At 34.5% G+C, this 19,535-nt stretch overlaps 1 protein-coding gene and 1 pseudogene across 1 annotated transcript; one reads left to right on the top strand and one right to left on the bottom strand.

The window, feature by feature from the left end:
• Positions 1-964: 964 nt before the first annotated feature.
• LOC120201866 (serine/arginine-rich SC35-like splicing factor SCL28) lies at positions 965-4,020 on the bottom strand. The gene is made up of 7 exons (XM_039202394.1): positions 3,773-4,020; positions 3,468-3,545; positions 3,034-3,198; positions 2,863-2,921; positions 2,699-2,738; positions 1,323-1,670; positions 965-1,199 (listed from the first exon to the last, which is right to left on the bottom strand). Exons 1-7 carry the CDS (start codon positions 3,943-3,945, stop codon positions 1,190-1,192), a joined length of 873 nt encoding a protein of 290 aa, XP_039058325.1. The 5' UTR covers positions 3,946-4,020; the 3' UTR covers positions 965-1,189.
• An 11,804-nt stretch (positions 4,021-15,824) lies between these two features.
• On the top strand, positions 15,825-18,893 carry LOC120201941 (annotated as a pseudogene).
• The last annotated feature ends 642 nt before the right edge of the window (positions 18,894-19,535 follow it).

Here is a 19,535-nt window from a genome sequence, read left to right as displayed (position 1 = left end):
CAATGTCTCGTGACAATTCTTCAATGGCAGTTTCAGTTTCATCCAAAAGTACGGCAGGGCTTTCACGAATAAAAAAGTGAATATTATTTTCGATGATGACAATTTTAATAGATTTTGTTGTCTATTCATAACCATCGTCTTGGGAAACTTTTTGAAGCCAAGCTTCTTATTCCACCGCTAACGATTGAAATTGAAGCATATGAGCCGCTTTTTGTTTCTCAAGACAGTGCCACAACCTCATGACTCCTCTCTACAATTATCCCTCGCCTACTTGGAAAATGGTCAATAAATTTGTACGAAACCCAATCAACTCAACTCTACACGAATTTCACTTCAAAAAAGTTCAAATACAATTTTATTCATCAAACACAACTTGAATAACTCAATTTTTTATTTTTACTCATCCTTTTTTTAGTTTATGATATTTTTAAATTTTTATTCTAGTTTTACTATTACCGAAACATGTATAAGACATAAGGTCGAGTGCCAGGAACAAACCTATTAACTTTGGATCGTACTAGCTCATGACATAATTTATCATACATGCATCCTAATAGATATAAAATACTTGTGTCGTTATTGATATTTATAAATGTTTTAAATGAAGACAAATTCTATAAAATTACAGAACATACAAAAAGAACAAGGGGAAAGGAAAAGAAAGCAGAAGCCTGAAATACCATCAACCATTACGGCAGTACCGTATTTGTCCATTTTACGCCAGTTATCAATGTATTATCAATGGGAATCCTTTAATATAGAGGAACAGATTAAATATTATTTCTAATATTTAGAATAAAAAAATTCATTTTTAAAAAAAATAATAAACTTGGATTTCTTTAGACCACTGATGGAACAGTCGTTTAAGAAAACACAACCATTGACGATAACTTCTGTTAGATTCTTCAAGCCCTTAGATCAAAACCCAGTAAATAGAAAGAAAAAAAGCATTGAAAAAGATGCGTCAGAAACGGCAACTCCCATCAAGTGCGAATATGCTAAAGAGTATAGATAAATCCTTCCAACATTAAGAGGTAACCGCTAGACTTTGAACATGCCCATAATCTACCCACACTACCTCATAGTACTAATTGTACGGAAATATAAAGCACCAGACAAACACACTTACAATTTCCAGCAGTAACCACGTGCAAGACACCATGAGAAGGCACCATCATTTGCAAAGCTGCTAGCGAGGACTGGAGAAACAAAAAGCATACAAACCCTAACATCAATTGTTGCACAGGGCTTGGATTGAAAGTATCAAATCATATATGGCCTTTAGGCGTTCAAAAAATATGTCAATTTTGGAAAGAACATACCTCAAGGATCTTGAACGAGACCTTGAAGGACTGCAATTGACACGCCTTGGACTCTTTGGGCTGCTGCGCACATGACCTCTCTCATCATGTGGACTCTGGCCATTCTCCCTCGGACTTGGGGACCTCTGCTTGGTTCTGTATTCCCTGTCACCATGTGGAGAATGTGGAGAAAGAGACCGTGAAACAGATCTAGGTCGTCTGGAAGAGCGATAATCATCTTTTGCCCCACGATCCCTTGACATGGATCTGGCCTGACTGGGAGACCGATAGTCATCTCTCACAGCACGATCCTGTGAAACTGATCTAGACTGCCTGGGGGAGCGATGATAATCTCTCCCTCTCTGATCCCTATCTCCAGTTTCATGTGAAAAACAGAATGTGTGAGAAACTAATAATTAACACATGCAATGTGTACCAAGGCAAACAGATATTTCTGTTGACGTAACAAAATTAAAAGGCAAGTATAAAAGGAGTATTTCTTCTATTCTTCCTAAGCAAACCTTCTTCCAAGGACAATTTTTCTAGCATCCTCACACAAATCAACGGATTAAAATATTGACCTTTACCTGCACTGCTGCACATTTCCAGTATTCATGAACAAAATATATCATGGATCCAAAAAATGAGAATTAGGCTTTATAATGCTGTACTTGTTGATCAGCATCTGACAACTTCATAGCTCTCTTTGCCCCAACTTTATATACATCATATTATCTTTTTCTTGTACAATGCCATCAAATCTCTAGAAGTAAATACTTTGTTTGGCTTCCTTTGCTTTCTTTGACCAAATATAAGCTCTAATTTCTTTCTTAACTGGATAGTATATGAAAAGAAGACATCAAACTTAACAAATTTTCTCATGCAAGGAAGAAAAAGAAAAACACTAATTTGAAGCTCATATGCAAAAGAAAAAGATAAGATACTCCTGGGATACTAATCGTCTCACAAGCATTTTAGCTGGTCAGTTCATTCAATGGAACCACGCCTCATAAACCCAAAGTCCAAAAACAAGACCTCATGCAATTTGTGGTCAATATCCAGTGAAGGTGGGATTATAGATAATACTTATGGAGAAGCTTTGATAGAAAATCAAGTGTCCACTTTATGATCTCTTTAATCTTTATTAATCCATAAGTCTTTATCTTTTCACTTTACTATCTGCATAAACAAGGCCACCACAGCATATATTCACTGAAGAGTATCGCATCATGTCCAACTGACAGCTATGATTCGAATCGAAAGCAAGAACAATAGAAATTTATAGTCAACATTTTATGTCATTACATATGTAAATGAGTTGAGTCATGTAACAAGAAGAGCCACTAATTGCGCATTAAAAAGAGCACATAAAAAATCTGATACGTAAAAATTCAAACCTTGAATCATGCCTAGCAGGTGATGGTGAGCGAGAGTAAGCTGTGACCACAAGCAATAATTGATCTCACTTTAAAACAGAGAATTATCCTCCAAAGCCATTACTTAGTAATAGGATCTATTAAAAAGTTAAGATAAACAAAAGCAACATAATTCTTTTACTGACAGCGATATCGGCGTCTTGGGGACCTAGGTGGTGATCTCCTGCTTCCCCTGTCTCGACCACTTTAAACAAAAAAGAAAGAATAAACAATAATTGATCACATCAGCATTTTATTCCGATATTGAGAAAGAAAATAACCAGAGGAATGTATAACAGAGAAATGTGCTGTGGCACCTCACACGGGTAGTGACACGCATTTCTTGGGGTGTTTTCCTATTTTCCTCAGCAAAAACAATTCTTATCTCACGTCCACCAATAACTTGATGGTTCATTCGTTGTTTTGCTTCAGCTGCATCTTCACCATAACGAAACTTCACAAAGCCGAAGCCCCGTGGCTCCCTACATATTCAAATAATTATTACCTATAATTAACAAGTCGGATACCTTTCTATAAAAAAAACAAGTCGGATACCTTTATTGGTACTAAAAACAAAATATCAGCAGGCCATCAAGTGGATAGAAAGACAATTTCAGAAAAGGACATTATAATCTTATTGTGTTATATTCTAAGTAGTACAAACGTCAACAAAGAAACAACCAAAATTGAATGCTGAAACATCAAAGAACAAACACAGACATATGAACATAGTCGCCGAGCAATGGCGTACCCTGTGTAATAATTTTTCGGCAGATAAACATCCTTCACCGGACCATACCGCTCAAACGGAACCCTAAGATCTTCTGGCCTGCGGAAAAAAATAAAACTTTTCTGAATCTATTTCTCAATGAGGAAACTTCATACGACACAAATTTCAGTTAAAAAGACGTGAAAATAAAACAAATTTCAAATTCCCCCTCTTCTAACACGTACTCGTGAGAAAATAATTCGACTAAACAAAACCCTAAACAAAGTTACAGTTAAATAAAATCACTGTCAATAAGAATCAATGGATGGGGCCAGAGATATAAATACCTAGCGTCGAGAGGGAGATTGCGAATGAGCAAGCCGGAAGGAAGAGGGGATCGACGACGGTGATATCGGTGGCGATCGCGAGAGTCATCGTCATACCTCTTCCTTTCACGTGTAGGGGTCCGGCTACGACGGCGAGGACTGCAGCTTCTGCTCGGGCTCCGATGCCTCCCCATTCCTTGAACAATAGATAAAACCCTAGCGCAGCGCAGACAAAAACAAAATATGAAAAAAGAGGGGATTAAGGGCGTGTGTGGCGAATTTTTGGAGGAAGCATAGGAAGGGAGAAATATAAGAGAAAGCGAAGCAAGAGCAATAAATTTGAGGGTAAACTACATGTTTAATACTTAAATTATATCTTCTGTTTCGTTTTTGTACTTTAACTTTATTTTTTTAAATTATGCCTAACATTTAGTTTATATTTTATTTTGATACTCGTCGTTAAAAACTTAAGGCTTAAGGGTCACAGATACCCTTATAGTAGACCAAAATTATCAATTTCGCATCAATTTAGCCCTTGAATTTATTTAATTTAATCAATTTCTACCTTTGGCCGTATTGACTAACAGAAATGTTAGTTTCTGATGACGTGTCTGCTAACTGTTTTCACGTGGGATATCTTTGTTAATGTGTAAATCGATTGACATGACCAAAAAAAATAAAGTAAAGATTTACACTGGCTAAAAAAATAAAACCCTAATTTTATTCCTAGTCCCTAAAAACACGAAGAGAAAAAACAAATTCCCAAAATCACGATTGAATGAAAACTCCATAATCCATCTTCAACCCAAAAAACACAATTGAATACTCTCTCAAAATCATATTGGTACCCTAAAATCGAGAGAGAAAGCAAGACATCTGTTGAAAATATTTTGATATTTCGATATAACAAATTAAGTTAAATGAATTTTAAGATTTTCCAAATGATTTTCTAAGTATATTCGATATAACTATTCGAATATCAAAACATTACTCCAAATCTTTCAAAAATCATTTTTAATCCTTACTCAAGTGTAAAATTAAGTTTTAATCTTAAAACAATTTCAAAATAATTTTACAAAGTATTTCGAACCATTTAAAAGCCAAAAATTCCAGATTGCTCAGAGGGAACTGATTCCCCCCCAAGGGGGTACTGATTCCCCCTGAATGGTTTGGCTCCGAGAATTCCAGTATGCTCGGAGGGAACCGATTCCCCCCAGGGGGTACCGATTCCCCCTTGTATAACGGTCGAAATATTTGAATTTTACACTTAGGGAACCGATTCCCCATAGGGGGTACCGATTCCCCCCACGCTCCAAGTTGTTTTATTAATTGTTTTCACACTAAAACGGCTATATTATCTTCTCTAATCATCCCCAACGTTCAGAAGTGATTCAAGGTGTATTTAAGCAAGCTTAGAAGCCATTGATCAACAACAAGAAACATCAAGCAATTAGAATCAAGAGTGAATCAAAGAGAAAGCATCAAACCTCAAGTTTGAGCATTTTCAAGCCTATTTTTCATTCAATATTCATTTTGCTTTCAAGAACACTTATTGTGCTCAATTGTATTTATTCTTGAGTGTTCTTTCTTTGTTCTAGAATTGTGCAAACATATTTGCCTTGTGAGGTTTTTCCTTGTAAGTTTGCAAATTTGTGTATTTCTCTTTGAAAAAGAGTGTGCTCAAGAATTTGGGGTATAATTCTTGAGGGAGTTGTAAGGTTACTCTTTGTCCTCAAAAGAAAGAACAAATTAGTGAATTTGTTGGAAAATCCTTAGTGTGGATAGCTAAGGTAGTGGACGTAGACTTTGGTTGAGAAAGTCGAACCACTCTAAATCGCTGTGCAATTACTTTCAATTTTCTCCAAAAGCTTCCACCAAAATTTTAATTGCCAATTCACCCCCTATTGGCCATATTCGTCAATCGATTAACTCAACAACATCTTTAACTAAAAGTAAGACATCTGCCAAAAAATTAAAAGCAAGCGAGATATAAGAAGTAGATTTGTGAATAATCAAAAGAGAAAGCTTGAGGGTTGTGTTAGAGCAACCAAGGAACAGTAAGTTTTAAGGTTTTAAGTAGTATTTCATTGTTTTGGATTTAGGTTTTGTTGATTTGAGATAGTTTTATATGTCTGAATTTTTTAATTGAACAGCAACAAAAAAATTTATTTTCTTTTGGTTGATATACACTTTAACATAATTTTCCATGGCCATTTTTTTTCTTTCTTTTTCCTGCCATGGTCCCATGCTTTTGACCCAAAAAGTATTGAAAATGTACTTAGATTCTTGCCATGGTCCCTATGCTTTTCCATTTAAAAAATACAAAGATTCCTTGTTTGTATTTGTTTAATAATTTAATTTAAGATGATTAAAACTTGATGCTATTATTAAATTGTTAATGTGTTTGTTAACATCGGGATTGTTGTGTTACATGATGGATACCGAACCAGAAATTTTTGTGTTACAATATTATAATGGAGGTAAATTTGTAGGTTCACTTAAATTTGAGTATATAAATAAAAAAGTTGAAAAGTTTCAAGTTGATCCCGATATATTGTGTTATTGGGATTTAATTAGGAATATGAAGGATCCAGGGTATGCCTCTGATTCACGGTTGTACTATAAGATACAAGATGTTACATTCAACAATAATGTATTGGTGATAGTGATAAATGATGAATTGATTAGGCAATGTTTAGGGATTCTGAACAGAAATGGTGTATTTAACTCTTATGTGGATCACACACAAAATTAAATGGTATGTGAAGCTTATAAAAGAAGTAAATAGGTAGTTGAGGGTATTGGTTCTTCTAGCCAAAAACAATGATGACATTGTTGAGGGTAATGGTAGAACTGAAGGTGTTGCCACTGTGCACATTAATGAACTTTGTCTTGAAGATGAAAAAGATGTAACTGATGAAGCTATTAACACTGTTGACACTGGTTTTGAAGAAGAAAATGTTGGAATGGAAAATATAAAAAATATGGTATGTAATGAAGTTGTAAACACCGCTGAAATTAAAGATATTATCAATGATGATGATGCAGACCTCTATAAAGTTGGTATTGCTGATGAAGAAACGTCAGAGGAGTCTCATAATTTTTTGTTGAATGTTGAAATAACTTCTGATGTAGATGAAGAAGTTGAATTAATTAGGGAAACATTGAAACACCGTGATAATACAAATAATAATAGTAATAGTGAAGACAATTATTATGATATAGCTGTTAAAAATAACGCAGTAGAAGCATATATAATGAAAGAGACAATTGGTAAATTAGAAGGTCATGAGAGTGATTACTTAGAGTCAGATGATCCAGGGGAGTATAATGATACATATAATGAGGAGGACAGAGTATGTGAAGCATACAATGAAATCATTAGAGTGGGAATGCATATGATGAGGCTTGTAAATTTCCTTTATGGGAAGTTGGACTTAGATTTACATATCACACTCAGTTCAAGAAAACAATGAGAAAATATGCTATTGTAAAGTTTGTTTCTTTAAGATTCATCAAAAGTGAACAAAAAAGAGTGAGAGTGATGTGCATGAAAAGTTTTCCTAGGTTATTATTTGCCAGCTTTAATCTTAGGTTTGATTGTCTTATTATGAAAACATATAATCCTATTCATGAGTGTTTTAAGACAAATAAGAACAAAATGGTAAATTCTAAGTTTATTGAGATGGGATTTCAAGACATGATTTTAGGTGACCCAAAAATAAAAGTTGATACTTTGAGAAAGATGTGTAAGAATGAGTTAGGTGCATATGCTAGCTATAACCAGTGTCAAAGAGCTAGAAAAATGGTGCTTTAAAATAAAAGGGGTTCTTACATTGATAAACATACGAACCTATGGGGGGTATGCTACTGAGTTGGTTCGAAGCAATCCTGAAAGTACAATCTCAATTCAAGTTCATAGAGATAACGAGAACAAGGCAATTTTTCATAGGATGTATATATGTTTTGTTGCTTTCATGAAAGGTATATATGGTTCACATTTACAATGTTAAATTACATTTGGTTCATATTTTTAAAATATATATTAATTTAACTTATTATGCTTTTTAGGTTGGAAAGAAGGGTGTAGACACTTTATTGGAGTTGATGGATGCTTTCTGAAATTAATGACTCAAGGTGAACTTCTTGTTGCAATTGGAAGTGATGATAATAACCAAATGTATCCAGTAACATGGGCAGTTGTGGAAGGTGAATGTAAGGAATCATGATGATTCCTCACCAAGCTAATGGATAACTTAAATCATCCAAATGGCGAAGGTTTGACATTAATGTCAAACCAACAAAAGGTATAACAAACAATTTGTTTTGTTTAATAATAATTATTACATTTGGATTAGATATATACTAATTATCATAATATTTTTGTTATAGGATTTGATTCCAATATTGAATAAGTATTTTCCTCACATGGAGTATAGGATGACAAGACACATTTATGCTAATTGGCATAAAAAATGAAAAGGTGTTAATAGGAAGATCCATTTTTAAAATTGTATTAGAGCTAGTTATTTTGAAGATTTTGATGACCAATTGAAAAAGCTTGAAGAAATGGGTAACAATTCAACTAATGATATTCTGGTTGTTCATGCATGTCATTGGAGTTGTGCATATTTCTCTAGAATGTCCAAGTGTGATACGATCGATAATAACATGAAAAAAGCCTTCAATGGATGGATTGTTGAGGTAATATATTATCCTATTATCAACATGCTTGAAGAAATCAGGAAAATGGTTACACAAAGAATGCATGTCAAGAGAATTTGGAAAGATAAGTGGCCAACAAATATTTCACCCAAGGCTATAGAGAAATTTGAGAGACATATGAACAAATCCACTGAGTATAGTTTGGTTTGGAATAGTGATAGGGATTCGAAGTGACTCATGATGCAGATCAACACACGGTGGATTTGAGAAACCATACATGTACCTACAGGGAATGAGAATTGACTGGAATTCCATGCTGTCATGTTATCTGTGCAATGTACCATTAATAAAAAGACCCTCACACCTACATATCTGAATGATACAACAAGGACAAATACACATAAAGTTACAGTCTAGTTCTACAACCAGTTAGGGGAAGAAAATTATGGCTAACAAGATTGGATGACCTAATTTACCCTCCTAAGTTGAAACCTATGTCAGGAAGATCAAAAAATAAAATGAGAAAGAGTAAGGATGAACCTACTGTAAAGAGAAAATTTGGCAAGTGGAATAGAGTTGGATTGTAAATGACATGTAGCATGTGTATGCAAATAAGCCATAGGAAGGTTAATTGTCCTAAAAAGGACTCTAACCAAACTGTTGGACATGTAGACAATATTTATTTATAATAAACAATCATTCATACATTTAAAATATTTTTCTTCACATTTAGGATACGACTGTCAATGAGGGAGAAAATTCCACTGAAATTGTGATGAGATCATGGCAACTTTCACAACCTCTTCCAGAAAACCGTCAGGTATAAACTAAATCTTAAATTCTTAATTACTTACAATACATATTATCCTCTAATTTATTTTAATTTTAGGATATCATTATCAATGATGGATCAAGTACCATCGAGACTGGAATGAGACTAGTTACACAATCACAACCTTCTCCAACAAACTGTCAGGTTTAAATAATTTTCACATTTAAATTTTTGTACCAATATTGTCATCTTATATTTGTTTAATTTCATATTAGGCTAACGACAATGATCCAATAACTAGAAACGTGAAAACAAATCTGATAAACAAAGATAAACACACTATTGCATACAATAAAAGAAACAAAGTGGTTGGCATATGCCTATTTACAAACTTTAGAACCGGAGAACTGGTGAAGAAATTTTAAATGTAAGTTACTTCATTCTCTGTGTTTCATATTTACATACAATAAACTACATATGATGGTTAATATTTATTTTTACAGCCTGGTTTACCAAATTAAAGAGTGCTTACACCTAGCTCTTTAAGAAAGATTGGGTCATCAACTTCTCAATACCAACATGTTTGGAAAGGTCCTGACTTAAAATGGAAGGGAAAACAAGAAATGACTACAAGACAACTGAAGCAGCAAAAATCTGATGAACTTAGGCAAAAGAAACAAAAGCAAATGGAAACAACAAAACTTCATTTGGGATAAAGCTTCAACATGCATTTGACCAGAAATTGATTATTTTGTTTTGAACTTATTAGTCAAACTTTATATTTTGTTATTGGCAAACTGATATTTTGTTACTGTCAAACACTAATATTAATTATTAGTCAAAACAATGGAAATATTTTATTTACAGTTGACATTTCAATCAATGGATGAAATACTTTTTTAGTGTTTTTAAGTTTTATCTAACTGTTGCATATATATTGTGTTCTTTGTTCAAATAATACTCAGCAACAACAAACTTGTAGAAAATACATTTTTTATTAAATTTCAGTGAAACATAATACATATTACCAACGACACACATACTATCCAAGATACTACCATCCCTTTGAAGTATATATCTATTTTCATCATCTCAATTTGTTTTTGCATTTCTTTTGTTTCTGTTAAACTTACTTCAACTGAATCATATTTATCTTTTCTATTCAACGACCTCTTCAATTCATTATTCTCTTTTTTTCAGCTCATAAATGACAAGCCTAACTATTTCTGGGAGTGGTTCATCACACCATCGAAAAAACCTACAATCATTTGTCCTAAAATTTGGGTAGCTTAAAAATATTCTTCCTATATTCTGATTACTCTTCCAAACAGTCCACATCAAGTATTTTAAACCACACTGACACAAGATATTTGCACGATCGTTCCCCCAATTTGTTGATGAACACACTTTACTCCGACTTCCAAACGACGAGTTACTCCGACAACCTCCACACAATGAGCGTGATGATGATGTCATATTATATGCACGATGACGAGCACAACCTCTTCAACAAACAACAACAATGTCGTTAAAAAGTGAAAATAATGGTGAATGAATGTAATTTAGGGTTTTTGATTTAAAAATATACATTTTCGAATCAGACAAAAAATGTTGAGTAATTAAAGAGTTTTCGAAATAAAAAAATAAAATAAAAAAGAAGAAGCAAAAAAACCCATTCAAGGACCTTTGGTTGCCTGCAGAAGACGATGAAGAAAGGGAGATGAAGGAAAAAAGATTGTCACGATGGAGGGGATCAGTTTTAGGGTTAGCTCTATAGCCGTGTAAATATTTACTTTGTTTTTTTTCTCCATGTCAGCCGGTTTACACATCAGCAAATATATCCCACGTGGAAATAGTTGGTTGCCACGTCATCAGAAGCTAACGGTTATGTTAGTCAAGACGGTGAAAGGTAGACATTGATTAAATTAAACAACTTAAAGGGCTAAATTGATGCGAAAATACGATAGGGGCGAAATTAATAATTTTGGTATACTACAGGGGCATCTATGACCCTTAAGCCAAAACTTAACAGTGAAGATATAGTCACCATAAGGTAATTCCATCTCATCATTGAATTTTTTTTTAAAAAATATCACATAAATTGTTCTGTTAATTTTTTAACGACTGATACCAAACTGAAGCATAAACTAAACGTTAGACATGATTTTGGAAAAAAAACAAAGATTAGGTACCAAAATAAAACAAAAATAATAATTTATATACTAAACATGTAGTTTAACCTAAGTTTAACTGCATTAAAGAAAAGTTAATGACTCGATTTTTGGGCTTGTCTGATATCGTTCCATTATGGCCCCATTTGGTTTTGTTTCTAATATACCTTAATTTTGTTTGGATAAAAGTTGAAGATGAAATTAATTTCGTTCCAGTAAAAAAGGGAATTATTGGACTTCCTTTTATTCAAATTGAACGTTGTTAGACTTGGATTCCCGAAAGTTTGGAAATACTTCTGTTTGGGTTAATTCAATTAGCTTAGCTCTTGGAGAAATGCCAAATGTCCCAACAGTTCAAATATTTACGATACTAAATCATGCTTATCCAATTGAACCTAAACTGGTCCCTTCCAACAAACCCAAATGAAGGTTACGTACACATCCCAAAGGTTCATTTACAAAACTAGACGTAACTCTTTGAGACCATTACATAAAACACAATTAACCCTTAGCTCATAGGCCCAAACACAACATATGGTTTAGCTCAGGAAACTACATGTGATTAAAATCATTGACTTGTATTTTAAAGGATAATCATGGGCAACTATATCTAAATCGGCAACCTTTTCCAATTTTATATATCCATTGTGCTACAACAGTTGTATGTTAAAAGTCTAAGGATGAACTCAGTGATCATATATTAATTAAATAAAAAATAATCAAATATTATGTACACTAATATTCAATGAAAGAAACCGAGAAAGTATGGGCACTTAGGAAAAAACTGGACATTGAAATTGAAGGTGATGAGCCAAAACTTATTTTGGAGCTTGAGCGATTTGATGGTGTTTAGTTTTCGGTCTTCGGACGTAGGGCAATTATTTGGTTTTAGGGTGGATCTCGAGGAGTCTCGATTCGGTTCAGATTTTTAAATTCGGAAGAAAGCGATATTGGAAGTAGCTCTTCAAGCTCGGGAGTTTGTGTAGAAGCTTGGCATTTCTTAATATAATTGCCTGGCCGATAAAAAAAGTGTTGATGAAGATGTTGGAGGAGTTAATGGAATGAGAGACGAGGAAACAAGTTAGCAAAAGAGTGAAAGAAGAAGAAGAAGTTGTGGCTGCAGGGCCGGTCCAATAAGTTTTAATGCCCTGAGCGAGATAATAATTTTATGTCCCTATACTTGTACCTTATAATAGACAAAACATAAATATCTTTTTTAAAACAAAAATATAATAGAAATTATAGTCAAACAATGTCAATACTAAAAAAAATCAACATGAAATAATAACTAAAAGGTCTCTAAGAAGGAGCAAACATTTTTACTTGTTTCTTGAAGCTCTGCAGCAAGAATGAATTCATCGAGTATCATATAAACCTTCATGAATTTCAAAGGAAAAAGGTTAAGTGAAGTGAGGAATATGACAATCAACCGCAATACACGTGTTTAAACCAATGAGTGGAAATAAAGCATTTCACAAGTTAGATAAAGATTGCCAAAAGTAATTTGAAATGGTTTGATGACTTAGAGAGGTTAGAAGGTTATGAAGGAAAGTTCAAGGTCAAGGTGTGGGTAGTGATGCAAGAATTTCCGTTACAAATATGGAATAACAGGGTGTTTATAGATCTTGGAAGTCGGTGGAGAACCGTTCTGAAGGTCGACGAGGACACCATAAATCGTAATAGATTTGATGAAGCAAGACTGCTGATTTCATTAAAAAAAACATATCCCAAATTCCTGAAAAAACAATGCTTAACATTGGCGAAAGTGTATCTACAGTAAAGATGAGAGTCGAGGAGTATGACGAAGATCAGTTGTTTCTTGATGGAAATTCGTCGTTTGAAAGAGGTGATGGCGAAACACATAGGGAGTCTATTGGTCTTCCAAACATTACTGGCACAGATGACGTAGGGGAAAATTTCGAGGAAAATACGCTAAAGGTGGCGCTGGCAGAAATTAATTCGCAACAAGAGCAAGAGATTGCAGGTGATAGCATTTCTAGTTCTGAGGAAAACAATAATCACGTGTCTTTGGAAACTGTTCCTACTGAAGAGTTGCATGAGGTTCCAGTTCTGGTAGTGGAGTGCAGTGTAGTTATGCGGGCTGATATTGGGCCAATTCTAGAGTTGGTGGAAACAAGGGTGGGAAAAGAAACCCAAACTATTTCTAATGAATCCAATTTAATTGAAGTGCCCATTGAAGAGATGCTACTGTGTAAAACCGATGTCCCTACATGTTGCCCTGGGCAGTAACCCATTTGGCTCATGTATTGGGCCGGCCCTGTGTGACTGCACGTGGATTTTTTTAAAAGTTTTTTAGTTGCCACGTAATACTTTCGTTAATGTGTTAACAGACATTAACGACTGAGAGACTTAAACCAACCGGATTGATAACAAAAGGGATCAAACGCGCTTAATTTTTGAATTAGTGACCAAAGTCGATCATACCAAAAATAAGATGACTATTTGCATAGTTTACCCTAAAAATTTCTAACTAGTAAACTTCTGATTTATCATAGCATGCGATTTAATCTCATTCATATAAATTTATATGTTTTTTATTTATTCAATTTCGCTCAAAACTTACGAAATTCTAATTTACCATAATATGTGATTCAATATTATTCAAAAATTGTAAACTTTTGATTTACCATAACATATGTAGTAAAAAAAAAGGAACAATCTTAAAATGTAAGTTTCCTAAAACTTAAGAATAAATTATCCATTCAAACATGAATACATTTAACTCTTATGAAATTTTTAATAAATTTTCTATTACAAAAGTTAATAAAAAATTGTTAGAAGAAACATAACAAATAAATATAAACTATAATAAGTATATAGGAAGGTTTTCATTACAAACACTGAAGCAAATTTTTAGATCAATATCTAACTATTGAAATTTCCTTTGATGAAGCAACCGAAAATCGAGCCGTGTTAAAGCGCTTTTGATAACAACAGTTCATTGATGCAATTTTAAGTAGTCACGGCACAAACTTGCTGTGTTTGAATCAAATTACATACTGCAAAACTCTCTTTTAATGTATACAATTTTTCTCTATTGAATCTTAGTGTAGACATAGGTTAGTTTAGTATTATTTAAAAAAAATATCATGAAAAAATGTTTTTGAAATTAATATTTTAATAATATGTGATGATTATAAACACTCTGCAAACACAATTGCTCGAATTCGGATCTCCGGGGAGAATAACAATTTCTTAACCACGAAAACCATTTTATATTTTTTAATGTCTTTAATATTATTATTTTTAAATATAAATCATTTAATGATACAAATAGAATAAAAATTTAAAATTTTCAAAAGTATTTTAACCAGAAAAACATGTTATAAACATGTCAAATCTTTTCTATTCGCAGGATGTTATCATTCAAGTGGTTTTCTTCAAGGTCTTACAACCCTCGAGAACATCATGTTTGCTTGTCTTAATTTCTTATTCGGATTTAAATGGCGGTATATTATTGGAATCACAATCATTATAGAGAGGTGGTGACGGCATCCGAAACCATTATCGCATAGCTGCTATAACTTCAATGGCAGTAATAGTATTATTATATCCGCGATCGTGATAAACATAACTAAAAACATGACCGCAACTGCAATTTAAATACATGTTCTCAATAGATCTTTCTTTGTTGTTTTTCGACTTTTGATTGATATCGGTGTTAACAATTGTTTTTCAGTTAACTCAAAGTTGTCCTTTGCTCACCGTTTGTCGGGGAGGAACATCAATCGTAGGAGACAGAATGCTGAGGCAGACAAAATCTTGGGTTGCTCTAGTTTTGATTGTACAATTTTTTGGAACAATTTTTAACGTTGTTGAGGCCAAGCCTTTTCGAATTCTTTTGGATACAGATGTGAATACTGATGATTTCTTTGCTCTCCTTTAACTCTTGAAGCTTAATCGATCTGAATTTGAACTTGAGGTGTGCTACTTTATGCTTATCAATGTCATTTTCATGTACAAAAATTCATGTTTTTAACGTTGTTGCTGATGTTGCGGACCTTACGGCGTGATTTATTTCTTAAAAATAGTACAATGTAGCCATTACGTAGCGTTGCGATCGTAATTTAGTATTGTGATTGAGTATACTCGTGACAGGCATGTACTTATAAGCCATATCCGGCACTCACCCATAGTAATTCTGATGCAGGCAATCACAATCAATGCAAATTTATGGTCTGATGCAGGGCATGCTGTGAATCATATATATGACTTGCTTTACTTGATGAACCGCAACGACGTAGCCGTCGGAGTTGGTGGCGAAGGTGGGATCCTTGAAGATGGCACCATATTGCCAAATGCTGGTGGATATCTTCCAATAATTGAACAGGTCAAATTTCGATTTTCAATCCAGTCATTAGAGTTACAATTATCAACATCAGTACGCTATGTTATTTGAGTATCTGTTGATTATGCTTAGATTCTGCAATTTTTATACTAGGGAATGACTGGGTATTGTAGATATAGACAAGCAATTACAGTATGCCATGTAGGACGACTTTGGCCTTCGAAAACGTTTCTTCCACAGGTAACTCTTCGATTAACATCCCAATGGGAGCTGAACTGGTGAGATTCATGTGCATTTATATGCGATTCGAAGCTTCCTTTATCTGTTTTTTTTTCCTTCATGGAATCAGGGCAGTAGGAGATATTCACCTCTTCAACAGCCTACTGCTCAACAAGTTATGATCGAAACGTTATCTACAGGTCTAGTTACGGTGTTCCTAATCGGAGCTCACACGAATCTTACCGTTTTTCTAATGAATAATCCATATCTTAAGAAGAATATTGAGCATATATATGTGATGGGTGGTGGGGTTAGGTCCGAAAATCCGAGCGGTTGCTGTTTTGGGATGGTAGCTCGTCTCGCCAGCCAGGCATGTGTGATTATCCTGGTAATCTGTTCACTGACTTCGACAGTAATCCTTATGCTGAGTTCAATATCTTTGGAGATCCTTTTGCAGCTTATCAGGTAATTCGAGAAACAATCTGTTAATAACATCGAAACTCCATGTCATTGTCGACTGAATGTGTATAGAGATGTTTACGTGTGGCTGATATCGCAGGTGTTTCATTCCGGTATTCCGATCACCATTGTTCCCTTGGATGCAACAAACACAATCCCCATAACCAAGGAGTTTCTCAAGGCATTCGAGGAGAGCCGAGGCACTTACGAGGCAGAATACTGCTTCCGGTTGTTGAAAACAAAACTAGCTCCTCATTCTGCTGATAAATCTGGCACGGTAATATTAATGCATATGTAAGGAATAACACAGTATTTCTGTACTGCTAATGCCATTGCTGTCGCTATTTTCAGTACGTTTCCTTCGTGTGGGATTCCTTCATGGCTGGTGTAGCAGTCTCGATCATGCGTAATTCAGACATGATTAATGGGGAGAATGAATTCGCAGAAATGGAATACATGAATGTCACTGTCGTTACTTCGAATAAACCATATGGAATATCCGATGGTTCTAATCCATTCTTTGACCACCTTGAAGTTCCCAAGTTCAGATTGAAGAAAGATGGAGTGCATAGTGGTCATGTTCAGACGGAACTTAGAGATTCATTTTGTTTTGTAGAGAATGGAAAAGGGAAATGTAAGGTTAGATTTAATCCACCATGAATTCCAAGGTCATTTTCGGCTTAATGATCTAACCGTAACTATACAAGGGATGTCATTGCATTATAATCATATAGGATGGTTACACGATGGAGGCGACCAGTCCCGTTGCACTTCGCATTCTTGTTGCTATTAAGACTAAACCTAATCTGGATGTTGACAGCAAATTCGATCGACAATTTTTCATAAGTTTTTTGGCTGTAAGTTTCACTATTTTAGCTTTAATCAGTCTGATATTCACGATGATCTGTGTAACGATGAATGTTACACACGTTGATCAAACACAGGTTATAAACAGCCTGGAACAAACTGGGAGGTTCAATCTTTCGACGGAATTTCCTTATTACAGAGAAGTTCTTTACAAACCAGATTTCGGAAACAAGAAGCTTGGGAAACCAGTTGTGTTCGATATGGATATGAGTGCTGGAGATTTTCTCTATTTTATCTCCTCAAAGTGCCTGTGGAAGTTCTCAACCTCAAGGTAAATGGTTTCACTTCTAAATGTCACCAGAAAACACATGTTTTAGCTCTCGAAAGAACGGCTGCGAATAGCCTCATACGCTGTGCAAATGATTATCTGAATTTGATGTCCATCATCTCTCTCTTTATCCAGGCAATATTAGTAACTCCAACTGGCTGGGCTAGTGCTGCATCAATAGATATCATCTATGATTTACTGCACATGATGGGCCGAGACGACATTCCGGTTGGCCTCGGAGATGTATTTGCTATGAATCAGTCAGCCAAAGTCTTCCCTCGGGTTGGAGATTGCACGTATGCGAAGGCTATCCCACATGGAAGCAGGGGATTTCTTGATACGGATACTGTTTACGGATTAGCTCGAGACTTACTAAAACAACCTTCGGCATTGGAAATTTGGACTTCAATATTGAAAACCAGGACTTCTGGACCAAAGATTAACATATTGACTAATGGACCTTTGTCTACTTTAGCCAACATTATAACTCAAACAAAAACAGCTTCACTAGTTCAGGTACTTGTATTTCACCAATGCATTTACTCTTCCCACATTATATGTATGTATGCCTGTGTGTATGGAGGTATGCTTTCGTGCATGTATGTACGTAACGTATGTCTGTATGTATGTAATGATACGCATATTCATGCATGCATGTATGTATATATTGACGTATGATTGTATATTGCAGAATGTGTATATTGTTGGAGGACATATCAGCCGAAGTTGTGATAGTAAAGGAAATGTTTTCACCACATCAAACAAGTATGCTGAATTCAATATGTTTCTCAATCTGTTTGCGGCAAAGACGGTCTTCGAACCGGGATTAAACATCACCCTCATTCTGCTCGGAACTCAGCGTAAAGTCGTTCTGTTTACAGAGATGTTAAAGAGGCTGAAGCTGCCAAGGAAGACTTCCAAAGCTCGGTTTCGTCAAGCATCTATTGTCCGGACTCTACAATTTGCAGCAGACTCATCACCGATATCGTCATATGGTAAAACTTTTTGAATCTATGAATAAAATGAAGTTTCTCTGTCGAAGAACCATTAAGATCTTTTCTGTTCGTTTGCAGGAAATATTCTTGGGTGAAATTCTTGGTGCAATATTCGTGGCAGAGGATCTTCACAAACTGAAACCAACAATAGAAGAAATGCCGATCAAAGTGATTGCTGAAGGCGTTGAATCGGTAGATGGACAGATTTTGATAGACGAAGAGCAAGGGGCAACAGTAAAAATATTGAAAAATGTTGAAACTGCTGCTTATTACGATCTATTTGCAGGTAAATTGGGTGCTCAAAACCAGTCTACTGTATTAGGAAGCTATGATGAACAGAGAATAATGTGAATACACCACCAAAACATTTGGACATTTTGAATTGTGTTTTTAATTCCTAGAAAACAGGTAACAGTTTTTAATGAACACGGTATCAACAGGTTTTATATAATTGATAAAGACTCCTTCACACCACTGGTCTACCTGTAGCAGTCTCAACTCTCAAGAATGTGCAATTCAGACATCGATAATGACAACGAATTTCCAGAAATGGAATACATGAACATAATTGTTTTCAATCCATATTCCTACACCACATGCATAAAGTGATAAAACAAGTTTTATATTATTTGAAAAATGTATCATGAACGTCTAACAATCATGGCCGGTCACACTAAGATCCGATGTTTTTCATATTTGAATTGGGCGGCATATAAGAAAAATAGGAGATTTACTTCAGGGTGTCGTATTTTTGTTATATGAAACTTGATTTCAACGAAGAATAAGAGTATCACGGTCAAATTCGGAATAATGGAGCCTATGACCAAGTCTATACGTAAAATCATGAGTATAACAACTTTTCAACGTAGTAGAAATCAAGACTTCAGAATCTACAAAAGTATAATGTGATAATCAATTTACACTTCACGTTGTTTTTAACCGAGTCTTTCATAAACAAACGACATTAAAGTTGATTGTCATTTCATTTTTTAAAACATCTGATATGGTTTGATTAAGATATTTTCACAAAAACTCTTAATGAGATCTAGATTAATTTCT

This window comes from Hibiscus syriacus, unplaced genomic scaffold (assembly GCF_006381635.1).
Source record: "Hibiscus syriacus cultivar Baekdansim isolate YM2019G1 unplaced genomic scaffold, ASM638163v2 tig00008013_pilon, whole genome shotgun sequence".
NCBI lineage: Eukaryota > Viridiplantae > Streptophyta > Magnoliopsida > Malvales > Malvaceae > Hibiscus > Hibiscus syriacus.
The sequence above is the reverse complement of the archived record's forward strand: the minus strand, read 5'-3'. Positions and strand labels throughout refer to the sequence as shown.

What these genes read in the sequence shown, in the direction of transcription:
- LOC120201866 (XM_039202394.1), bottom strand. Translation starts at nt 3,945, where the DNA reads ATGGGGAGGCATCGGAGCCCGAGCAGAAGCTGCAGTCCTCGCCGTCGT. An exon ending in AATCTCCCTCTCGACGCTAG is followed by an intron (nt 3,546 to 3,772) that starts GTATTTATATCT and finishes TTTTTTCCGCAG; the next exon opens with GCCAGAAGATCTTAGGGTTC. An exon ending in CGTGTCACTACCCGTGTGAG is followed by an intron (nt 2,922 to 3,033) that starts GTGCCACAGCAC and finishes TTTTGTTTAAAG; the next exon opens with TGGTCGAGACAGGGGAAGCA.